The sequence below is a fragment of the Delphinapterus leucas genome, chromosome 9, assembly GCF_059928025.1.
Source record: "Delphinapterus leucas isolate spDelLeu-1000000601 "Yukka" chromosome 9, BTC_Dleu_Yukka2, whole genome shotgun sequence".
NCBI lineage: Eukaryota > Metazoa > Chordata > Mammalia > Artiodactyla > Monodontidae > Delphinapterus > Delphinapterus leucas.
The window spans coordinates 28,373,035-28,390,038 of NC_143137.1; the positions used below are offsets into that span (position 1 = coordinate 28,373,035).

Sequence of the window (17,004 nt, forward strand, 5' to 3'; positions counted from 1 at the left end):
CTCTTTATATTTTGTGCCCTAAGCACCTCACCCACCTCACCATAGTCCCAGCTCTGCAGGGAGTGATGAATTACTTGATCAGATGTGGGTCTTAACAAAGATTATCCTGGCAGCAATATTATAAGTTCTCAGTGTATCTGTGATCTAAATGTATTTCGTGTAAAAACCGGAGTAAATTGAAAGAATTTCTTAAGGTGAATGTCATTGTCAGCCATCGACTTCTGTACCTGTGAGCGGCTCACGGCCTTGGCTGAATGCTGGAATCACCAAGGCACTTTAAAAAAAATCCTGATGTCTGGGCCTCATCCCCAGAGATTCTGATTTGCTTGGGCTTGGGGATCTTTAAAAACTTCCCAAATGGTTCTAATGTGCAGCTGAATTTGAGATGGACTGACTTAGTGACCAGAGGACCACAGCTGCACTGAAAACGCTACTGGACAAGCAAGACACTTGACCTTGATTCTGGAAAGACACATTCACATGGTTCAGGATATGAAACAGAACCCTTGAGTTGTGGTCCAAGTGCTGACATCCCTCAGTGTCACCAAAGGCCAGGCAATCTAGTTCTCCAATTCTAAGAATCATGAAAGTTTGGGTCTCAGTCTCACGTTCTACCAGACACACGCCCTTTTCTATGCTACTGCCGATCTCCTCTTCAACTGCCCCTTCTACCTTCTGCAGTCATGGAACAGAGACTGGCCTATGTTTGGTATAAACTCACATGTGAATGCAGGAAGAATTCTGCTTCAGCTGGGTAAAATGCTTATTCTCAGGAGGCCATATAAAAGATAAAGAGGGCTTCCCTGGTGGCGCAGTGGTTGAGGGTCCACCTGCCGATGCAGGGGATGCGGATTCATGCCCCGGCCCGGAAAGATCCCACATGCCACGGAGCGGCTGGGCCCGTGAGCCATGGCCGCTGAGCCTGCGCATCTGGAGCCTGTGCTCCGCAACGGGAGAGGCCACAACAGTGAGAGGCCCGTGTACCGCAAAAAAAAAAGAGATAAAGATGATAACAAGGAGAAGGTCAGTGGAATGCAATGTGCAACAGAAAGAGCATGGAACCTGATACCAGTGTGTCTGACTTGGTCCTCTAGCTCTGCCATTGCTGGCTGGGTGGCACTAGAACAATCATTTCATCTCTCTGAGCTTTGAGCTCCTTGCCTGAAGATAAGCGTAATCCCACCAGCCTTGCAGGGTTCTTGCAGTAGGGCTCAGTGAGGTCATATAGATTACAGTCCGCCCCACAGCAGGTCTTTGGGCTTGTCGTAAGCCCCTAGTGAACATCAGCTGCGTAAAGAAATTAATGGTGGTAGGAGCTCAGGAAAAGCAAGAGGTTATTTTCAGGCAGCAAAAGTTGTATTTGTTGAATTTGAAGTTTATCCCTTTTATCCTGAACTCCTTTTGTAAAAGAGGAGTGCTTTTTGCATCTCCCTGACACTGTGGAGGACACCAAGAGAAAACACGATGCTTTTCTTCTCTTTGCTAAAATCATACTTTTTTCAAGGTCTCCTCTTGTGGACGCAGCTCTTCCTGACCACTCCAGCCCCTGTTCACTATTCTTTTGTCTGAACTCCCACACTTTGTTTGTCTGTGTCTAACACTTTTTCCGGATGCTGTATTATTCACTCAGTAATTCAAGTGTGTTGGTCTGTCTCCTAACCCAGATTGTTAAACAACTCAAAACCTCTCTTGTTCCTCTATTGCCTCTGTCACCATCACCCTCCACCATGGAGCAGGCCTTATGCAATACACAGAATCATCACGGGGGAGCCAGGTGACTTCTCTGGCTTCTGCTTTTTTTTTTTTTTTTTTGGGGGGGTACGCGGGTCTCTCATTGTTGTGGCCTCTCCCGTTGCGGAGCACAGGCTCTGGACGCGCAGGCTCAGCGGCCATGGCTCACGGGCCCAGCCGCTCCGCGGCATGTGGGATCTTCCCGGACCGGGGCACGAACCCACGTCCCCTGCATCGGCAGGCGGACTCTCAACCACTGCGCCACCAGGGAAGCCCCTGGCTTCTGCTTTTAAGTTGAAACCTTAAACTTTTCCAGCAACTCAGGCAGTGGTCTAGGAATTAGGATGTATCTCATTGGAAATAACTGCAAGGATGTAGGACAAGATCTACCTCTGGTACTACTGCTAACTTCTAACTTCTAATCCTGTTTCTAATGCATCTGATTTCCTTCCACATGTTTGGAGACAGTGACTGTGCCTTCTCTGAGTTCTGTTCCCTCCATGGGTGGTGGGACATTGGTGACACCTGGGGGTGACATGGCAGACCTTCGCCATCATCTCCTTCAGCCTCCTATCCCAAGCCACTCCCAAGCTAAACAAATACACTAAGTAAGGATCGTGCTCGCTCTGCAAACACAGATTTGAGATAGGTTTTCTGGCTCTCTTCCTATTGCCTTCCCCTCCCTTGACTGTAGCACCCAGCCTTCCCTCTGTAGCTGCTGCTCTCTATTGCCTGCAGCCATTCTTTTTTGTTTTTAATTTATTTTATTTATTATTTTTGGCTATGCTGGGTCTTTGTTGCTGCACGCGGGCTTTCTCTAGTTGCGGCAAGCGGGGGCTACTCTTCGTTGCAGTGCACAGGCTTCTCATTGCAGTGACTTCTCTTGTTGCGGAGCATGGGCTCTAGGTGCGCAGGCTTCAGTAGTTGTGGCTCACGGGCTTCAGTAGTTGTGGCTTGCGGGCTATAGAGTGCAGGCTCAGTAGTTGTGGCACACGGGCTTAGTTGCTCCGCGGTATGTGGGATCTTCCCGGACCAGGGCTTGAACCAGTGTCCCCTGCATTGGCAGGTGGATTCTTAACCACTGCGCCACCAGGGAAGCCCACCTACAGCCATTCTTAATTTTCAGGTGCATCACTGGTGGCATGATCAGGAATGCTGTACCTACTCAATTAATATCCTTTTCAAACTACTGATCCACAGATGAGCACAATTAAGGGGACGGTATGGTATAGTAGAAAGAACACGGACACTGGAGTCAAATAGACATGGGTTTAAATCTGCCCCTGGGTGACTCTATCAGCCTCAGTTTTTACCTCTGAACAGTGGGTTATTGCGTGGATTAAAGGTAATGTATATAAGGCACCTGGCACACAGTGGGCCCTCCTAAATGCTTGTCTGTATATTGCCTGTGTTAAATGTCTTGTTGGTTTAGTAATCCAGCTTATTGTCAGTGGTTCTCAGTGGTTGGGGGACGTGTGGGTGTGGGCGCATGTGTGGGGAAGAGTCACACTTAGAGCAGTCTGCACCAGCAGCGAGTAATGAGCCACTGTTTCTGCTGGGAGTGGGTCTTGGATGGAATCATTGTTGAGTCAGAAAAAAAAATGCATATTCTCTGCCAAATGGAAAAATATGCCTCTCTTTCTTATCTGTCATATAGGGCGGGGCTTATTAATGAATCCCACGATAGGACACTAGAAATACAACTCTGAATTGATATCAAATGACCCAGTAATTTGGGGGTCAAGTTCCTTCAGCAGCCGTCAGTCTCTAAATGGATCATTACCATCCAGCTTATATTTTCCCTGTTTTCTTTACAAGGATCTCAGGATAGACTTAGGAACCAGCTGATTTATTTCTGATCAGTACAGTGCTGGAATATAGTGGTCTTTATTGAATTTTTCTTTAAAAATCCCTAACCTGCAAACAAGTAAACCAGACTTTAGAATTGCCATAGGTTGTAGAAGAGAGATAGGTGGGAAGACCCTAAAAGTCAACATTTGCCTCTTTATTAGACTTTTAAAAAAAAATTTAGAATCCTGATGGAAGAAATTTGTTTTAAAGAAAAATACAGAAATGGCTCTTCAGGAAATGTTTACTGTGAAGTTCAGAAGAGTTTGACAAGAAACTTAAATGAAAAGCATTCCTCACTTCCTTCTGATTCCCACTCTTGGGATTTTTTTGTTTTGTTTTGTTTTGTTTTTTGCTATACGCGGGCCTCTCACCGCTGTGGCCTCTCCCGTTGCGGAGCACAGGCTCCGGACGTGCAGGCTCAGCGGCCATGGCTTACGGGCCCAGCCGCTCCACGGCATGTGGGATCCTCCCGGACCGGGGCACGAACCCGTGTCCCCTGCATCGGCAGGTGGACCGCCAACCACTGCGCCACCAGGGAAGCCCCTCACTCTTGGGATTTTTGATGGTCCTTGGTGCTCTTCAAAGTGAGCCTTTGACTGCGGAGGCCTCTCCAGGCATGACTCTGTGGTCAGCACTGCCCGTTTCCTTCTGGGGCTTCAGCTATACATATACATACCTTTCCATTTTCCCTTTCATACCAAGACATACTCAGAACCTCCCTACAAATAAACCCTGTGAATCATTAAGTTTAGCCGAAGACTCCTTTCAGCAAATTGCTCAGACTCCGCCAGAAGGTACGTCACCAGCTCCCTTGTGCAGTGTTTCTTCGTGCAGCTTTTAGATGTGGTCAGAGATTGTTTCCAGTGGTGCAAGCAGGACAAAAAGTCTAGTTCCACCAGGATTCTCAGCCCTGATTTTATTACTCCAGAATGTTTTCCATGATCTCAAGGATGATCATCAACCTCACAAACTGAAAGAAAAATTTAGCCCTTTAATCAAAATTAACGGGAAAAAATGCTTCACGCATTTTGATTGTGTATGATGGGGGCAGAGATGTAGGAACAAGGATTACTGAGAAAGCAGAAGAGCTTGGGAATCGGTGACATAACTTCTCAGAGGCAGTGAGATCAGGAGGTAGTATTTTTTTTTTTTTTTGAGTTTCACTGTATGTTCATTGCATTGTCCTTGTGAGAAGGCATCTCCCCCACTCCATTTCCCAACATACACATGTTGGTTGACTAGTCCAGGCTGTAGCACTTTATTGTTGTTCTAGTGCAGCTCCTGGGTCTTGGTAGACATTAAGTAAAGGTTTGTTCAATGAACAAAGGATTGCACGGAGGCAGGAGTTGAATCTTATTCGTCACTGTCCTTATTCCCAGGTGTGATCCTGGCACACACATAGCAGGTGGTCCGTAAATGCTAGCTGTGTGAATGGATGTGCAAGACTGGTGCCTGATGTAGCTAGCATTCAAGAAGGGGGATGGGAGTGAAGAGAAAGAACAGAATGAGAATGTGGCCATTGCTGTTTGAGCACAGAAGCCACTTTGAGTATCTGTTGCTTATAGCGTATTGTTTATTTAAAAACAAAACAAAACTCTACTGAGACATAATCCAGTGCCATCTCATCCAGGGGCAAGGAAAAATCAGAAACAAGATCTGAGTAAAAAACGAAATGCTTTAAGTCAGATTTTAAAGCTTGGGAGAACAATGGCCTTGTGAATTATGATATTAGTAAAACAGCTTGAATATGGGATGTTGATTAGCGTAGTTTTATAAAATTTTGTTTTTCAAATCCCCTATTGCTTTCTTGTAAAACCTGGATTTCTTTCTTATGAAACTAATGCAGGTAAATGCAAAGAGGAATACACTTTCTTAACCCCATGTGTGCCTTTTCAATGTTCCTCAGGTTGTGAATGTGGTAGGGGGTGTCTCCTTTCTGGATTCGGTTACTCCTATGGATTATTTCCCTGGATTAAATTTGGAAAGTTATCCTAACAGAGACAGTACCAAATATGCTGAGATTTATGGCATTCCGTCTGCTCACACTTTATTACGGGGGACGCTGAGGTACAAGGTAAGTGGCTCTATCTGAGATGGTCATGTTGCCTGTTTTGATATAAGTGACGTGAACACTTAATTTTTCTTCGTAATTGAAATAATTAAGATGATAAACCAGACTGGCACCCCTATGCTTACTATTTACAATAACCAAGATAAGGAAGCAAGCTAAGTGCCCATCAATAGACAAATGGATAAAGAAGATGTGGTATATACATACACACACACACACACACACACACACACACACACAGTGGAATATCACTCAGTTGTAAAAAAGAATGAACTCTTGTCATTTGCAACAACATGGATGGACCTGGAGGGTGTTATGCTAAATGAAATAAGTCAGAGAAAGACAAATACCATATGATTTCACTTATATGTGGAATTTAAAAACAAAATAAATGAACATATGTTAAAAAAGAAAAAAACAAAGTCATAGATACACAGAATAAACAGGTAGCTTCCAGAGGGAAGGGGAAATAGGTGAGGGCTATTAAGAGGTACAAATTTCCGGTTACAAAATGAATGAGTCAGGTATGAAATGTACATGTCACAGGTATGAAATGTAGTCAATAATAATGTAGTATCGTTGTATGGTGACAGATGGTAATTGACTTATCATGGTGATCATTTTGTAATGTATAAAAAACAAAAAAAACAAACCAGATTGGCATCTTTTTTCTCAGGGCTCTTTTCTTTCTTTCTTTTTTTTACTCTATATGTAAATATTTTACTTAAAAATTGGGTTTTTTTAAACATCTTTATTGGAGTATAATTGCTTTACAATGGCGTGTTAGTTTCTGCTTTATAACAAAGTGAATCAGCTATACATATACATATATCCCCATATCCCCTCCCTCTTGCGTCTCCCTCCCACCCTCGCTATCCCACTGCTCTAGGTGGTCACAGAGCCCCGAGCTGCTCTCCCCTCAGGGCTCTTTTGATTGACTATTTCGGGAGACAACTCAAAGTGGCTGGGGCAAAAAGGGAATTTTTGACTCAGGAGAAGGGGGGTCAGGTGAAGCGTCAGCTTCAGGTGTACTGAGGTTTGAGGGCTGTGACCTCACTGGCATAGTCTCTTCACCTCTCAGCTCTTCCTTCAAGCATTGGCTGCATCCCCTGTTTCACAGGGATGGCAAGATGGTGGCAGCCTCTTAGGTTCAAATCCAGTGAAAAAGAAAAAGTACTTCTTCACAGCCAGAAGTAGCGTTTTTGTCTCATTAGCCCCTGAGGTCAGTGCAATAAAAGGTGCCAATCAGCTTTGGCCCCTGTTTTATGTCCCCAGTGCTGACGATGTAGTCAGCGTCACTTTCCCCAAAGTGAATCTGAAATGTTTTTACCACAAAATAGGGTGTAGCTACTAGGACCCTAAATACGAATGTCCAGCACACATTTTTAAAAGTTGTTTTATTTTTTATTTTTTAATGTGAGAAAGCTCCTTTAATCACAAACCAGGTCATGTTTTGTAAAACAATGTCAGTCCCCATACATAATATTTGCTGGCGCCTTCAAATTTGGCATTAGAGAAATTAATGCCTCCTAAGCCATGTGTAAAGAAAACATTGGTATATTTTTTAAAGACTATTTTTGAACAATGTTACTTGCATAAATGAAAATCTTTCATACTATTTGATCTTGGTTCTAAGTAAAATAAGTCCTTTATACTCCTGAACGCCAAGGAATGGCAGTGAACATAATGTAAGATTTGCAGTGAGTGAATCCGAATAGTTCATAGGACAAATGAGCAGTATAATGGGGAATCTCCTTATATTCTCTTCTCCTCAAAAACTCATAGAAGTGCAGTTCCTTATTCTTGTCACCAAGGAAAAGCATGAAAATTCTCTCCCCCGCCAACTCTTTTTGGTGCAAGAAGCACCAGAGAAGCAGGGGATGGATTTCTGCCAATGGGGTCTGGGGAGGAGGTATGCTTTTAACCACAAGAGGGGGATAGGTAGTAGGGGGATAAAAAAGACCCCCTAAAATAAGGCTCCTGCTACTGTGGGAGCTCCATCATTCCAAGTGCAAAGTCCTTACATGGGTCAACGAGAGGCTTGTTGAGAGAATTTCAGATCTGGAATGAAACTTAAGAGGTCCTCTGGTACAGTGATATCATTCTGCAGAAGAGGAAACTAGGGCTTAAGTGAAGTGACCTACATCAGTTATTGCTAAATCAAATTGTCTTTAAGTTTCTCTTGTTGGTATCTTTTTTGTTTGAATGACAAAGTTTTTGGTTTTCAATTTTGTCATTTGGAGCATTTCTGCACTTTGGAAAACGTCATAGCTGTTCTTGAAGCCTGAGGGTTCAAAAAATGCAACGCAACATTTCCAAGCCAAATACCATCACATGCTAACAACGAGCACTGTGAACACGGCAACTCATCTCCCTGTTCCGGGCCTTTTCCAACCATCATTCAGGATTAAAGAACTAGGAAGGATAAATTACCACATAATTATAATCTATAAAAGTACTGACCTAGAGCACACTAAAAAACTCTCAATAAATAAATATTGGGCAGTTGCTTTTGAAAGTCAGTAAAGATGTACTCTTTTTCTTAAATTTTATTTATTTATTTTTATACAGCAGGTTCCTATTAGTTATCTATTTTATACATATTAGTGTATACATGTCAATCTCAATCTCTCAGTTCATCCCCCCTAACTCCCCGCTTTCCCCCCTTGGTGTCCATACGTTTGTTCTCTACATCTGTGTCTCTATTTCTGCCTTGCAAACCAGTTTATCTGTACCATTTTTCTAGATTCCACATATATGCATTAATACACGATATTTGTTTTTCTCTTTCTGATTTACTTCATTCTGTATGACAATCTCTAGGTCCATCCACATCTCTACAAATGACCCAATTTTGTTCCTTTTTATGGCTGAGTTATATTCCATTGTATATAGGTACCACATCTTCTTTATCCACTCATCTGTCAATGGGCATTTAGGTTGCTTCCATGACCTGGCTATTGTAAATAGTGCTACAATAAACATTAGGATGCATGTGTCTTTTCTCTGGGTATATGCCCAGGAGTGGGATTGCTGGGTCATATGGTAATTCTATTTTTAGTTTTAGTAAAGATGTACTCTTCAGAAATCATGTCCATACTTTCAAGGCTGCTTTTTACCAACCACACAGAGTCCAACAGATGACAAAGGTTCAGGTTAGGATACAATTTGATAGAAAAATGACTCTTAACGTGATATTTCTACGAAGGAATACAACTAATGTTGAGTTGCTCATGTCTCAGTTTCAAAGGCAATACTTAAAGAGATCCAAAATGTTTTTAGCCATGGCAGCATCATTGAAATGAGTGTTCAGGTCCTAAGGTCACCCCTCTTGAAAGGGACAGCACTCATTAGGGTGTATTAGTTCTGGAATTTTTCCCCCGTAAACCAGCTGCACTGCTTTGTAGTCAGGCCTCAGAGGCATCTGTACATGGCACTTCTTGAGGAGTGAAGCTATCCCTGCGACCAATTCTGTTCCTCTTCCATGTCTGGTGATTCAGGAAGTTCAGGGGCCTGATGTCTGATACAGAGGGTACTTGGGATTTCAGTCTGGCCACACACTTTCCTCAGAACACAGGTTTGTTCTCAGGATGACTTCTAGCAAGCGATTCTGGTTTCCGGTCTGGTTGAGAAAAGTGAAAATTTAATGTCTGTGCCCAGTTCTTTCTCGTTGCGGAGCACAGGCTCCGGACGCGCAGGCTCAGCGGCCATGGCTCATGGGCCCAGCCGCTCCGCGGCATGTGGGATCTTCACGGATAGGGCACGAACCCGCGTCCCCTGCATCCGTAGGTGGACTCTCAACCACTGCGCCACCAGGGAAGCCCCGCGCGCAGTCCTTAAAGGCTCATTTCTCTGTGATAAAGCGGTGATGACTACCCTTCCGTCCTCACTCACGGGAGAGGTACATTGCACATTCATCAGGTCCAAAAGGTTCATAATAGTGATAAGGTACTGAAGGGTGATTGGGATCCCTGCAGAAGTCTTGGGGATCCATGCCATAAACATTGGTCCTGTCGCAGAGCTCCAGGGCATCGTCATTGTGAACCAGCCAGTGCTGAGCCAAGTGTTGGAGATCTTCCTTGTGGTCCGTCACGCCAAGGTATCCGTGCAGTGACCGCGGTCGCGCGGGGGCCTCGGGGCGCGGCAGGGGGCTGCTCTCTGCGGGCCGCTGCGCGCTGCCGGTCGCCGCTGCCGGCTGCTGCTGCGGGGGCTGCGCCTTCTGGCCGCCAAGGCTGCTGTGCACGAGCGGCAAGCCGGTGCACGTGCTGGTGAGCGCAAAACACACTGCCAGCCCCGGGCGCGTCAGGGTCTTCATTTTGGGCACCTCTTTCGTGCGGAATCCTCAGGCACACGCGTCTGGGACCACTTTTTCTTGGAGGGTTTCCGTCGTGGGTGATGGGACAGAGGCGGATCTGATTTTTGCCCAGCAGCCAGCCACGCCTGACTCACCAGGGAAGCTGCCGCGGGACCCAGGAAGCACCGCCGTTGCAGAGATTCCAGCACACGTTTTGTAATCACAAAAGAGTAGTTACAAGTGTGGCCAGATTAAGACAATCAGTGTAATTGTTTCCTAGGGTGGTTATAATAAATTACTACAAACTTAAAACGACAGAAATTTATCCTCTCACCATCCAGGAGGTCACAGTCTGAAATCAAAGTGTGGGCAGGGCAAGCCTTCTGGAGGCGTCGAGGGAGAAACTGTCCCTTGCCACTCGCCTCACTTCTGGTGGTTGCTGGTGATTGTTGATGCTCTTTAACTTATAGACATACTGGTCCCATCTCTTTGTCTCCATCCTCATACCACCTTCTCTTGTTTATATCACTGTATCCTCTCCTCTCTTATCAGGACACCAGGCACTGGATTTAGGACCCCAAATATAGGTCGCTTCATACTGAGGTCCTTAACTAATTATATTTGCAAAGAGCCACATAAGGTCATACTCTGAGGTTCTGAGTGGCCATGAGTTATGAGGGATACACTACTCAACCCACTACAACCAGCGTACCTAAAATACATAGATCTCTAAAAATTAGAGACCTGATTTCAGATCTCGACGCCCTGTGAGATTCCGTGGTACCTGTGCTCTCATGAATGTGATGTCCTCATTGTCTAGGAATTAAATGAATTGTCAGTGATAACATCCTAAGGAGATCGAGGAACCATGGATGCTTCACAAGCCTTCAAGCACAGCAGAAATTCTAGTGTGAATTGCAGCCATACTGTCCTCAGATCTGGCAGATTCTTGATTCTGTTTCTTTTCCCCAGGGGTTTCAGGAGTTAGGATTTTCCAATAGATTTAGGCTCCTGCCAAACATATAGACCCAGAAATAGAGGATTTTAAGAGATTTAAGAATTAACTAAAGCTCTCAAGGATATGCATGGATGAGAGCCATCCCCACAGAACCCCAGAGGATGGAAGATGTCACAGAGTTCATGTCCCGAGCAATGTCAGCAACCCTTCAGTAACCTGAAGATTCTTTCCAGCGTTAGAGATGAGACCCTATCACCCAAGTATGACAGGGAGACCTTGACTTCTCTCCTGCACCTGCCTGTCACCTGAGTCCTTCCAGACCCAGCTTGTATCACCTTACAGGATCTTTCTTAATTCCTCTCCTTGACTCCCCTCCCCGACATCTACGTGAGTTCCCCTCCTTGTGCGCCCACAGCTCGGCGTTTACCTCTGTTGTAGCACCTGCGATAGCCCAGTGTATCGTAGTCCTCAGTGGTTGTGGTTTTGCTCACTATGTGCCAGGCCTTATTTGTTGGACTTATCTGACCCTTCTCCTGGACTGTAGTGTCTTCATGGGTAGGGACTGCATTTTTCGCCTCTATGGCCTCAGCCCCTAGCACAAGTCTCACACATAGCAGCACTTTGCTAAGTACTTACTGATAAATGAATACACAAAACAAATTCGTTTCTAGAGGTCACCGTAAAATTATTTCTGAGATGAAGAAATAGCTGAGAAGTGTCTCAGTATTTGAGATGTTGGAAGAAGGGATCCCCAGCATTCATCAGATCCTAGAAGCAGGCTCGGGGTATTGCTTTTTTGCTTCTCCTCTTTGAAGTATATTTACCTTGGGTTAGAGCAAATGAATTTTAATTCTTTAATTAGTAACTTTGGACAGTTTGAATAATACAGCCGTTCAGACATGTGAGAATTCACACATTAAATTGTGAAACGTCCAGTGGCAACAGGAACTATTTTATATCTTAATAATTTTACTGCTTCCTGAAATAATTTCCTGCCCTTCTTCTCTTCTTCTTCTTCTTCTCCTCCCCCCACCTGCTGTCTCTCAATTGCAGTGGCTATAAAGCTCCTTATTTTGGCTTTCCCATCCCCCCTCCCTCCTGGCCCCCAGTGTAACTTGCTCACAGGAGAACATACATTATGATCTTCCTTCGCTTCATCTTCATTCAGAATCTATTCATCCAGTCATTTGTTCTCTTTCAGCATATTGGAATGATGGATAATGGGGTGAGGACATGGGGATGAAGGCCACACATACACATACTTTCTATGCCTGCAGTTCAGCAGCTGAATAGACAATTAATTACATAGATTGTGTTAAGTGCCATCATAGAGGTGTGTACAAAATGCTACAGGAATACAGAGAAGAAGGGAGTGCCCACTCACCTAGGGAGCTCATTATGTGTGCTGAGCTGGGTCTTAAGAGAAAAGTAAACATTTCATAGATGAGAAAGAGGGGTTACCACGTTCCAAGCATGGGAGCAGCGTGCACCGAGCCCCAGCTCTCTGGAAGAGCACAGCAGCTTGTTTGGAGGATGGTGAGTGGTGGAAAGGAGGATTAGTGAGTCAGGCTGGAGGGGTTTATTGGGATGGGTTCTACATAACAGTGCCAAGAACCTCAGCCTGTCCTGTAGAGAATGAAGGACATGTGAGGAATTTTTATCAGAGTGATGGCATTTTAGAAATACCTCTCTGATGCCTGCCTTTTCCCTTTGCTCCTTATATACCTTAGGGTAATGGCTCTTAATCAGTAGGATGGATTATCTTCGTTGGGAGATATTCTTACAAGTTCCTTCTTCCATTATAAGAGAGAGAACAACTATTCTGTTAAATACAATTCTGCTGACCTGAGCATGTAACACAAGATGAAACTTTCCCTTATGCTGTCAGAAAACACCACTCGCATGTTACCCAGAAACAAAAGTAAAGACCCACGTTTTGCAAGGGCTCTTGTGTAAACCAGTGGAATTGTGACACTACTGATTTTGGTTTGAACCCGAGGGTGGCTGCATCAATACTAGCAGTACAAATGGCTATTTTCAGCCTGTTTTCTAAATGAATTACAAAAATAGGTCCTTATTTTCAAAAAATTAAAAAAAGTGTTTCTTTGAAGACAAATTTTTATATATTGCTTAATAACTCTTGTTACAGGGATATGCCAAAGCCTTGAATGGATTTGTAAAATTGGGTCTTATAAACAGAGGTGCATTTCCTGCCCTTCGACCTGATGCCAATCCGCTCACCTGGGTGAGTGACTCCGGAATTACACATTGTCTGCTGCTCTTCAGAAATGCCTTCTGAGGGCTTCCCTGGTGGCGCAGTGGTTGAGAGTCCGCCTGCCGATGCAGGGGACACGGGTTCGTGTCCCGGTCCGGGAAGATCCCACATGCCGCGGAGCGGCTGGATCCGTGAGCCATGGCCGCTGAGCCTGCGCGTCCAGAGCCTGTGCTCCGCAGCGGGAGAGGCCACAACAGTGAGAGGCCCGCGTACCGCAAAAAAAAAAAAAAGAAATGCCTTCTGAAATGGTCAGGTTTGAACGTGGGTTTGGACCAGCAAAGAACCCATTCTGTGGCTTATGTGCAGGAAGTTAAGTCCTAGCCCCAAAGCCCCCCTTTCCAAACTTCATTGTTTGGGGAGGATGGAGAGGACACGGAGGCTGACTCTCGGGGCCCGTTTCCTGCAACAACTTCTACCACTTGATTGCTCCCTCAGCCCTGAGCAGAGATGCGCTTGCTCTCTGCACTGTGCTCTGGGCTCTGCCGCTTGTCTGAGTGGTGGCCCCATGACAGGAATTAAGCTTGGGCCTCCTGAAACTGAGAAAGCAGGAGAGCTCCTGGTGGTATCGCAGAACTAGATTCCCAACGCCCGAATCCCATTCGTTCCTTTATTTGACCATTTGTAACCATGCGTAATCTGAGTTTTTAATTACTGAGTTTATGCCCATATCTGTGTTGTATTAAAATCTAGAGCTTCCACTAACTGCCAGGAATTAACTTGTTACCAGCTGGTCATTCAACTTAAATTAATGTGCCCATATTCCAATAGAAATGCTAGAAATTTATCACAAAGAGAAAAGAATCAATACTGCTAATCCCATTAAGTGTCCCAAAGAAACTTGGATCTTGGGTATTCTGGTTAGCCAGTTGCTTTTTTTAAAAAAAATAATTAATTAATTTATTATTTTTGGCTGTTTTGGGTCTTTGTTTCTGTGCGAGGGCTTTCTCCAGTTGCGGAGAGCGGGGGCCACTCTTCATCGTGGTGCGTGGGCCTCTCACTGTTGCGGCCTCTCTTGGTGCAGAGCACAAGCTCCAGACGCGCAGGCTCAGTAGTTGTGGCTCACGGGCCTAGTTGCTCTGTGGCACGTGGGATCCTCCCAGACCAGGGCTCGAACCCGTGTCCCCTGCATTGGCAGGCAGATTCTCAACCACTGAGCCACCAGGGAAGCCTGCCAGTTGCTTTTAAATTCAGTTCTTTTGTGTATCTGAGAGTCTTTTCAATCTAAGTTTCAGATTTCACAAATTTACTTGTTGGACAGGAGTGAATAAATATCCATAGTGAATCTGATATTGAGGCAGTTTGATTGGGAAGGTTGGTGCAGGCATTCTTGGGGCTGGTCCCCTTGTCTTGGTAGCTACAGTCTAGAACGGGGGCTGGCAAACTTTTTTTTTGGTAAAAGTCCAGATTGTAAATTTTTTAGGCTTTTATGGGTCATGTGGTCTCTCAGGCTACTCAGTTCAGACTGCTCGTAAACAAATGAGCATGGCTATGTTCCAATAAAACTTTTTATTTACAAAACCAGGTGGTGAGCTCCATTTGGCCTGTGAACTAGTTTGTTGATCCTTGATCTAGAGCATAACATTTTCCTTGGGAGCCTGGAAAAAGTCTTGTTTAGAAATTAGAAAAAGCTATGACCACTGTTTAAGTGCTCGTCCTTTGAGATTTTATTATCTGCACAATTTTCCTCATTTCTTGAACCTACAAAAGAACTCTAGTTGCTACTAGCAACCACAGCAATAAGCCCCTTTCACTCTATCCTGGCCAAAATTGACTTCTAGACGGTGAGGAATAATAAGGGATAAGGTGATGGAGAGGACCTGCAAAGGTAGTCAATGTGTTGGTAAATATGGTATCACCTTTTTGGTATTGATTTGGTGTCATGACTCTTTTATTGCTGAAATATTATTCTGAAATACCCATTTATTGATGTGTGGGTGTGCAGATGGGTGTATGCACACGTGTGTGCCACAATTTACTATTTCTAATTATTTCTAATTTAAAATTTGAGGTTCTTTTGAGGTCCAGTGTCTTAATAGGATAATTTCTCAACTCATTTTTTATTTTATTTGGAGCTTAGAATTTGTATCTTTGTTTTTCTAACCAGAAAGAACTCCTCTGTGATCTAGTGGGAATTTCACCCTCCTCCAAGTGTGATGTGCTTAAGGAAGCTGTCTTTAAGAAACTAGAAGGAGACAATACCCAGCTGGAGGCTGTTGAATGGTAGGTACCCACCAGTCAACCTAGAGCAAAATACTGGATCAATGATTACTTAGTGCTTTCTAGTCAAAGAAAAGTCAAGATAGAAGCAAACATTTTACATTGTCTTTGATTAATTTGCTGCTCTAATGTTGGCCTGTTGTACAGAGATTACCACGTACCATGTTCATGTGGGGATAAAAAGTAGGTAAAGCGAGAAATTCAATGGCAATTATAACTTGGGAAATACTTATTTTTGAGCAGCTTCACTACTCAGTTCCTGAGAAAGGTGGGATATCTTTTCTCTCCTGTAGGACATTCTCCCAGTCTTCCTTTAACTACTTTAAAACACTTATTCATGTGGCTGTGGCCCATTCTGCTGGTATCCTTCATGTGGGAGAACTAACCTGTAAATTAATCTCATGAAAAGCTTTGCAACAGTGTGTACTTACAATGCATCAGGTCTAGCTCCAGGCAACACTCCTGGGAGAGTCTGGGGATGATTCTAAAGGTTAAAACATTACTCTCATTATTATTATTTTACAATAACTTGAGAGTCCTATAACTTGAACTGTCGTCTTGTGTTTCTGCCCTTTCAAGATAAAATCCAGTGAGCGTTCCCTTCTGCTTCCCAACTGAGCATATGTATAGGACTTGAACTAATGCAGCCGTCTCTCGTGCTTCTCAGGTTGGGCTTGCTTGGGGATGAACAAGTCCCTCGGGCAGAGTCTCTCGTGGATGCACTCTCCAAGCATTTGGCCATGAAGCTTTCCTATGGTAGGCCGTGGGCTATTGGCTAAACATCCCAGCAGAGGAATCATAAGAACCAGTGAATTAGACTGAAGGGCGGGAGCTACACAGTGGGAATGGGGAAAGAACACTTGGACTATTTTTCCAGAGGGGAGAATAAGAGAACTATTAAGTAAGAGTGAACTTGGGTAATATGGCAAAGGAAAAAATCATTAGTTTTACTTTTAATTTTTGACACATTAAGGAAAATGCTGAAGGAGCGTTTTGGGGAGAAGCAGGGATGGCCTCTACAGCAGTACCCTCGTGTCTGTAACCAGGTTATAGTGATACCCACCTAGACAGAGGAACCTGGTTAGAGTTATCATTTCCTTGAATTTTTAATTTGGTCTTTGGGCTAAAAAGCAGTATACATAATTGTTTAAGGATATACATAATGGGAAGGGAAACGAGAGCAGAAGGGCAGGTGCAGGGGGATGAAGTACGATACTGCAGGTGTAATGATAGTGACATTTTAAACTGTATGTTTATTTATTTTAAGGCCCTGGAGAGAAAGATATGATTGTGATGAGAGACAACTTTGGAATCAGACATCCTTCTGGACATTTAGAAAATAAAACTATTGATCTTGTGGTTTACGGGGATGTCAATGGTTTTTCAGCTATGGCTAAAACTGTGGGGTTACCCACTGCTATGGCAGCCAAGATGTTACTTGATGGTAAGTTCTTTCACTGGGGGACCAAGTTTGTCTCCATATTATCTCCAAGTCATTCAGGGCCTGGATATCAAATAATTAGTCTTGAGTATGACACTGGCTTTCACTAAAAGTGAGCCAGTTCAGAAGATCTAAGGGCTGACTGACTGGGAGAGCACCTTGTGAT

The 17,004-nt window shown here is 44.2% G+C and overlaps 1 protein-coding gene and 1 pseudogene across 1 annotated transcript in view; one reads left to right on the forward strand and one right to left on the reverse strand.

Annotated features, from left to right (window-relative positions):
• Positions 1 to 17,004, forward strand: part of AASS (aminoadipate-semialdehyde synthase) — a 61,636-nt gene that overhangs the window by 38,092 nt on the left and 6,540 nt on the right. Inside the window, exons 18-22 of the mRNA XM_022582317.3 lie at positions 5,489 to 5,656; positions 13,055 to 13,150; positions 15,285 to 15,400; positions 16,065 to 16,153; positions 16,665 to 16,841. Of these exons, the coding sequence (XP_022438025.1) occupies positions 5,489 to 5,656; positions 13,055 to 13,150; positions 15,285 to 15,400; positions 16,065 to 16,153; positions 16,665 to 16,841 (646 nt within the window). The remainder of the gene's footprint in view (positions 1 to 5,488; positions 5,657 to 13,054; positions 13,151 to 15,284; positions 15,401 to 16,064; positions 16,154 to 16,664; positions 16,842 to 17,004) is intronic.
• LOC111179070 (alpha-N-acetylgalactosaminide alpha-2,6-sialyltransferase 5 pseudogene) lies at positions 9,540 to 9,978 on the reverse strand (annotated as a pseudogene).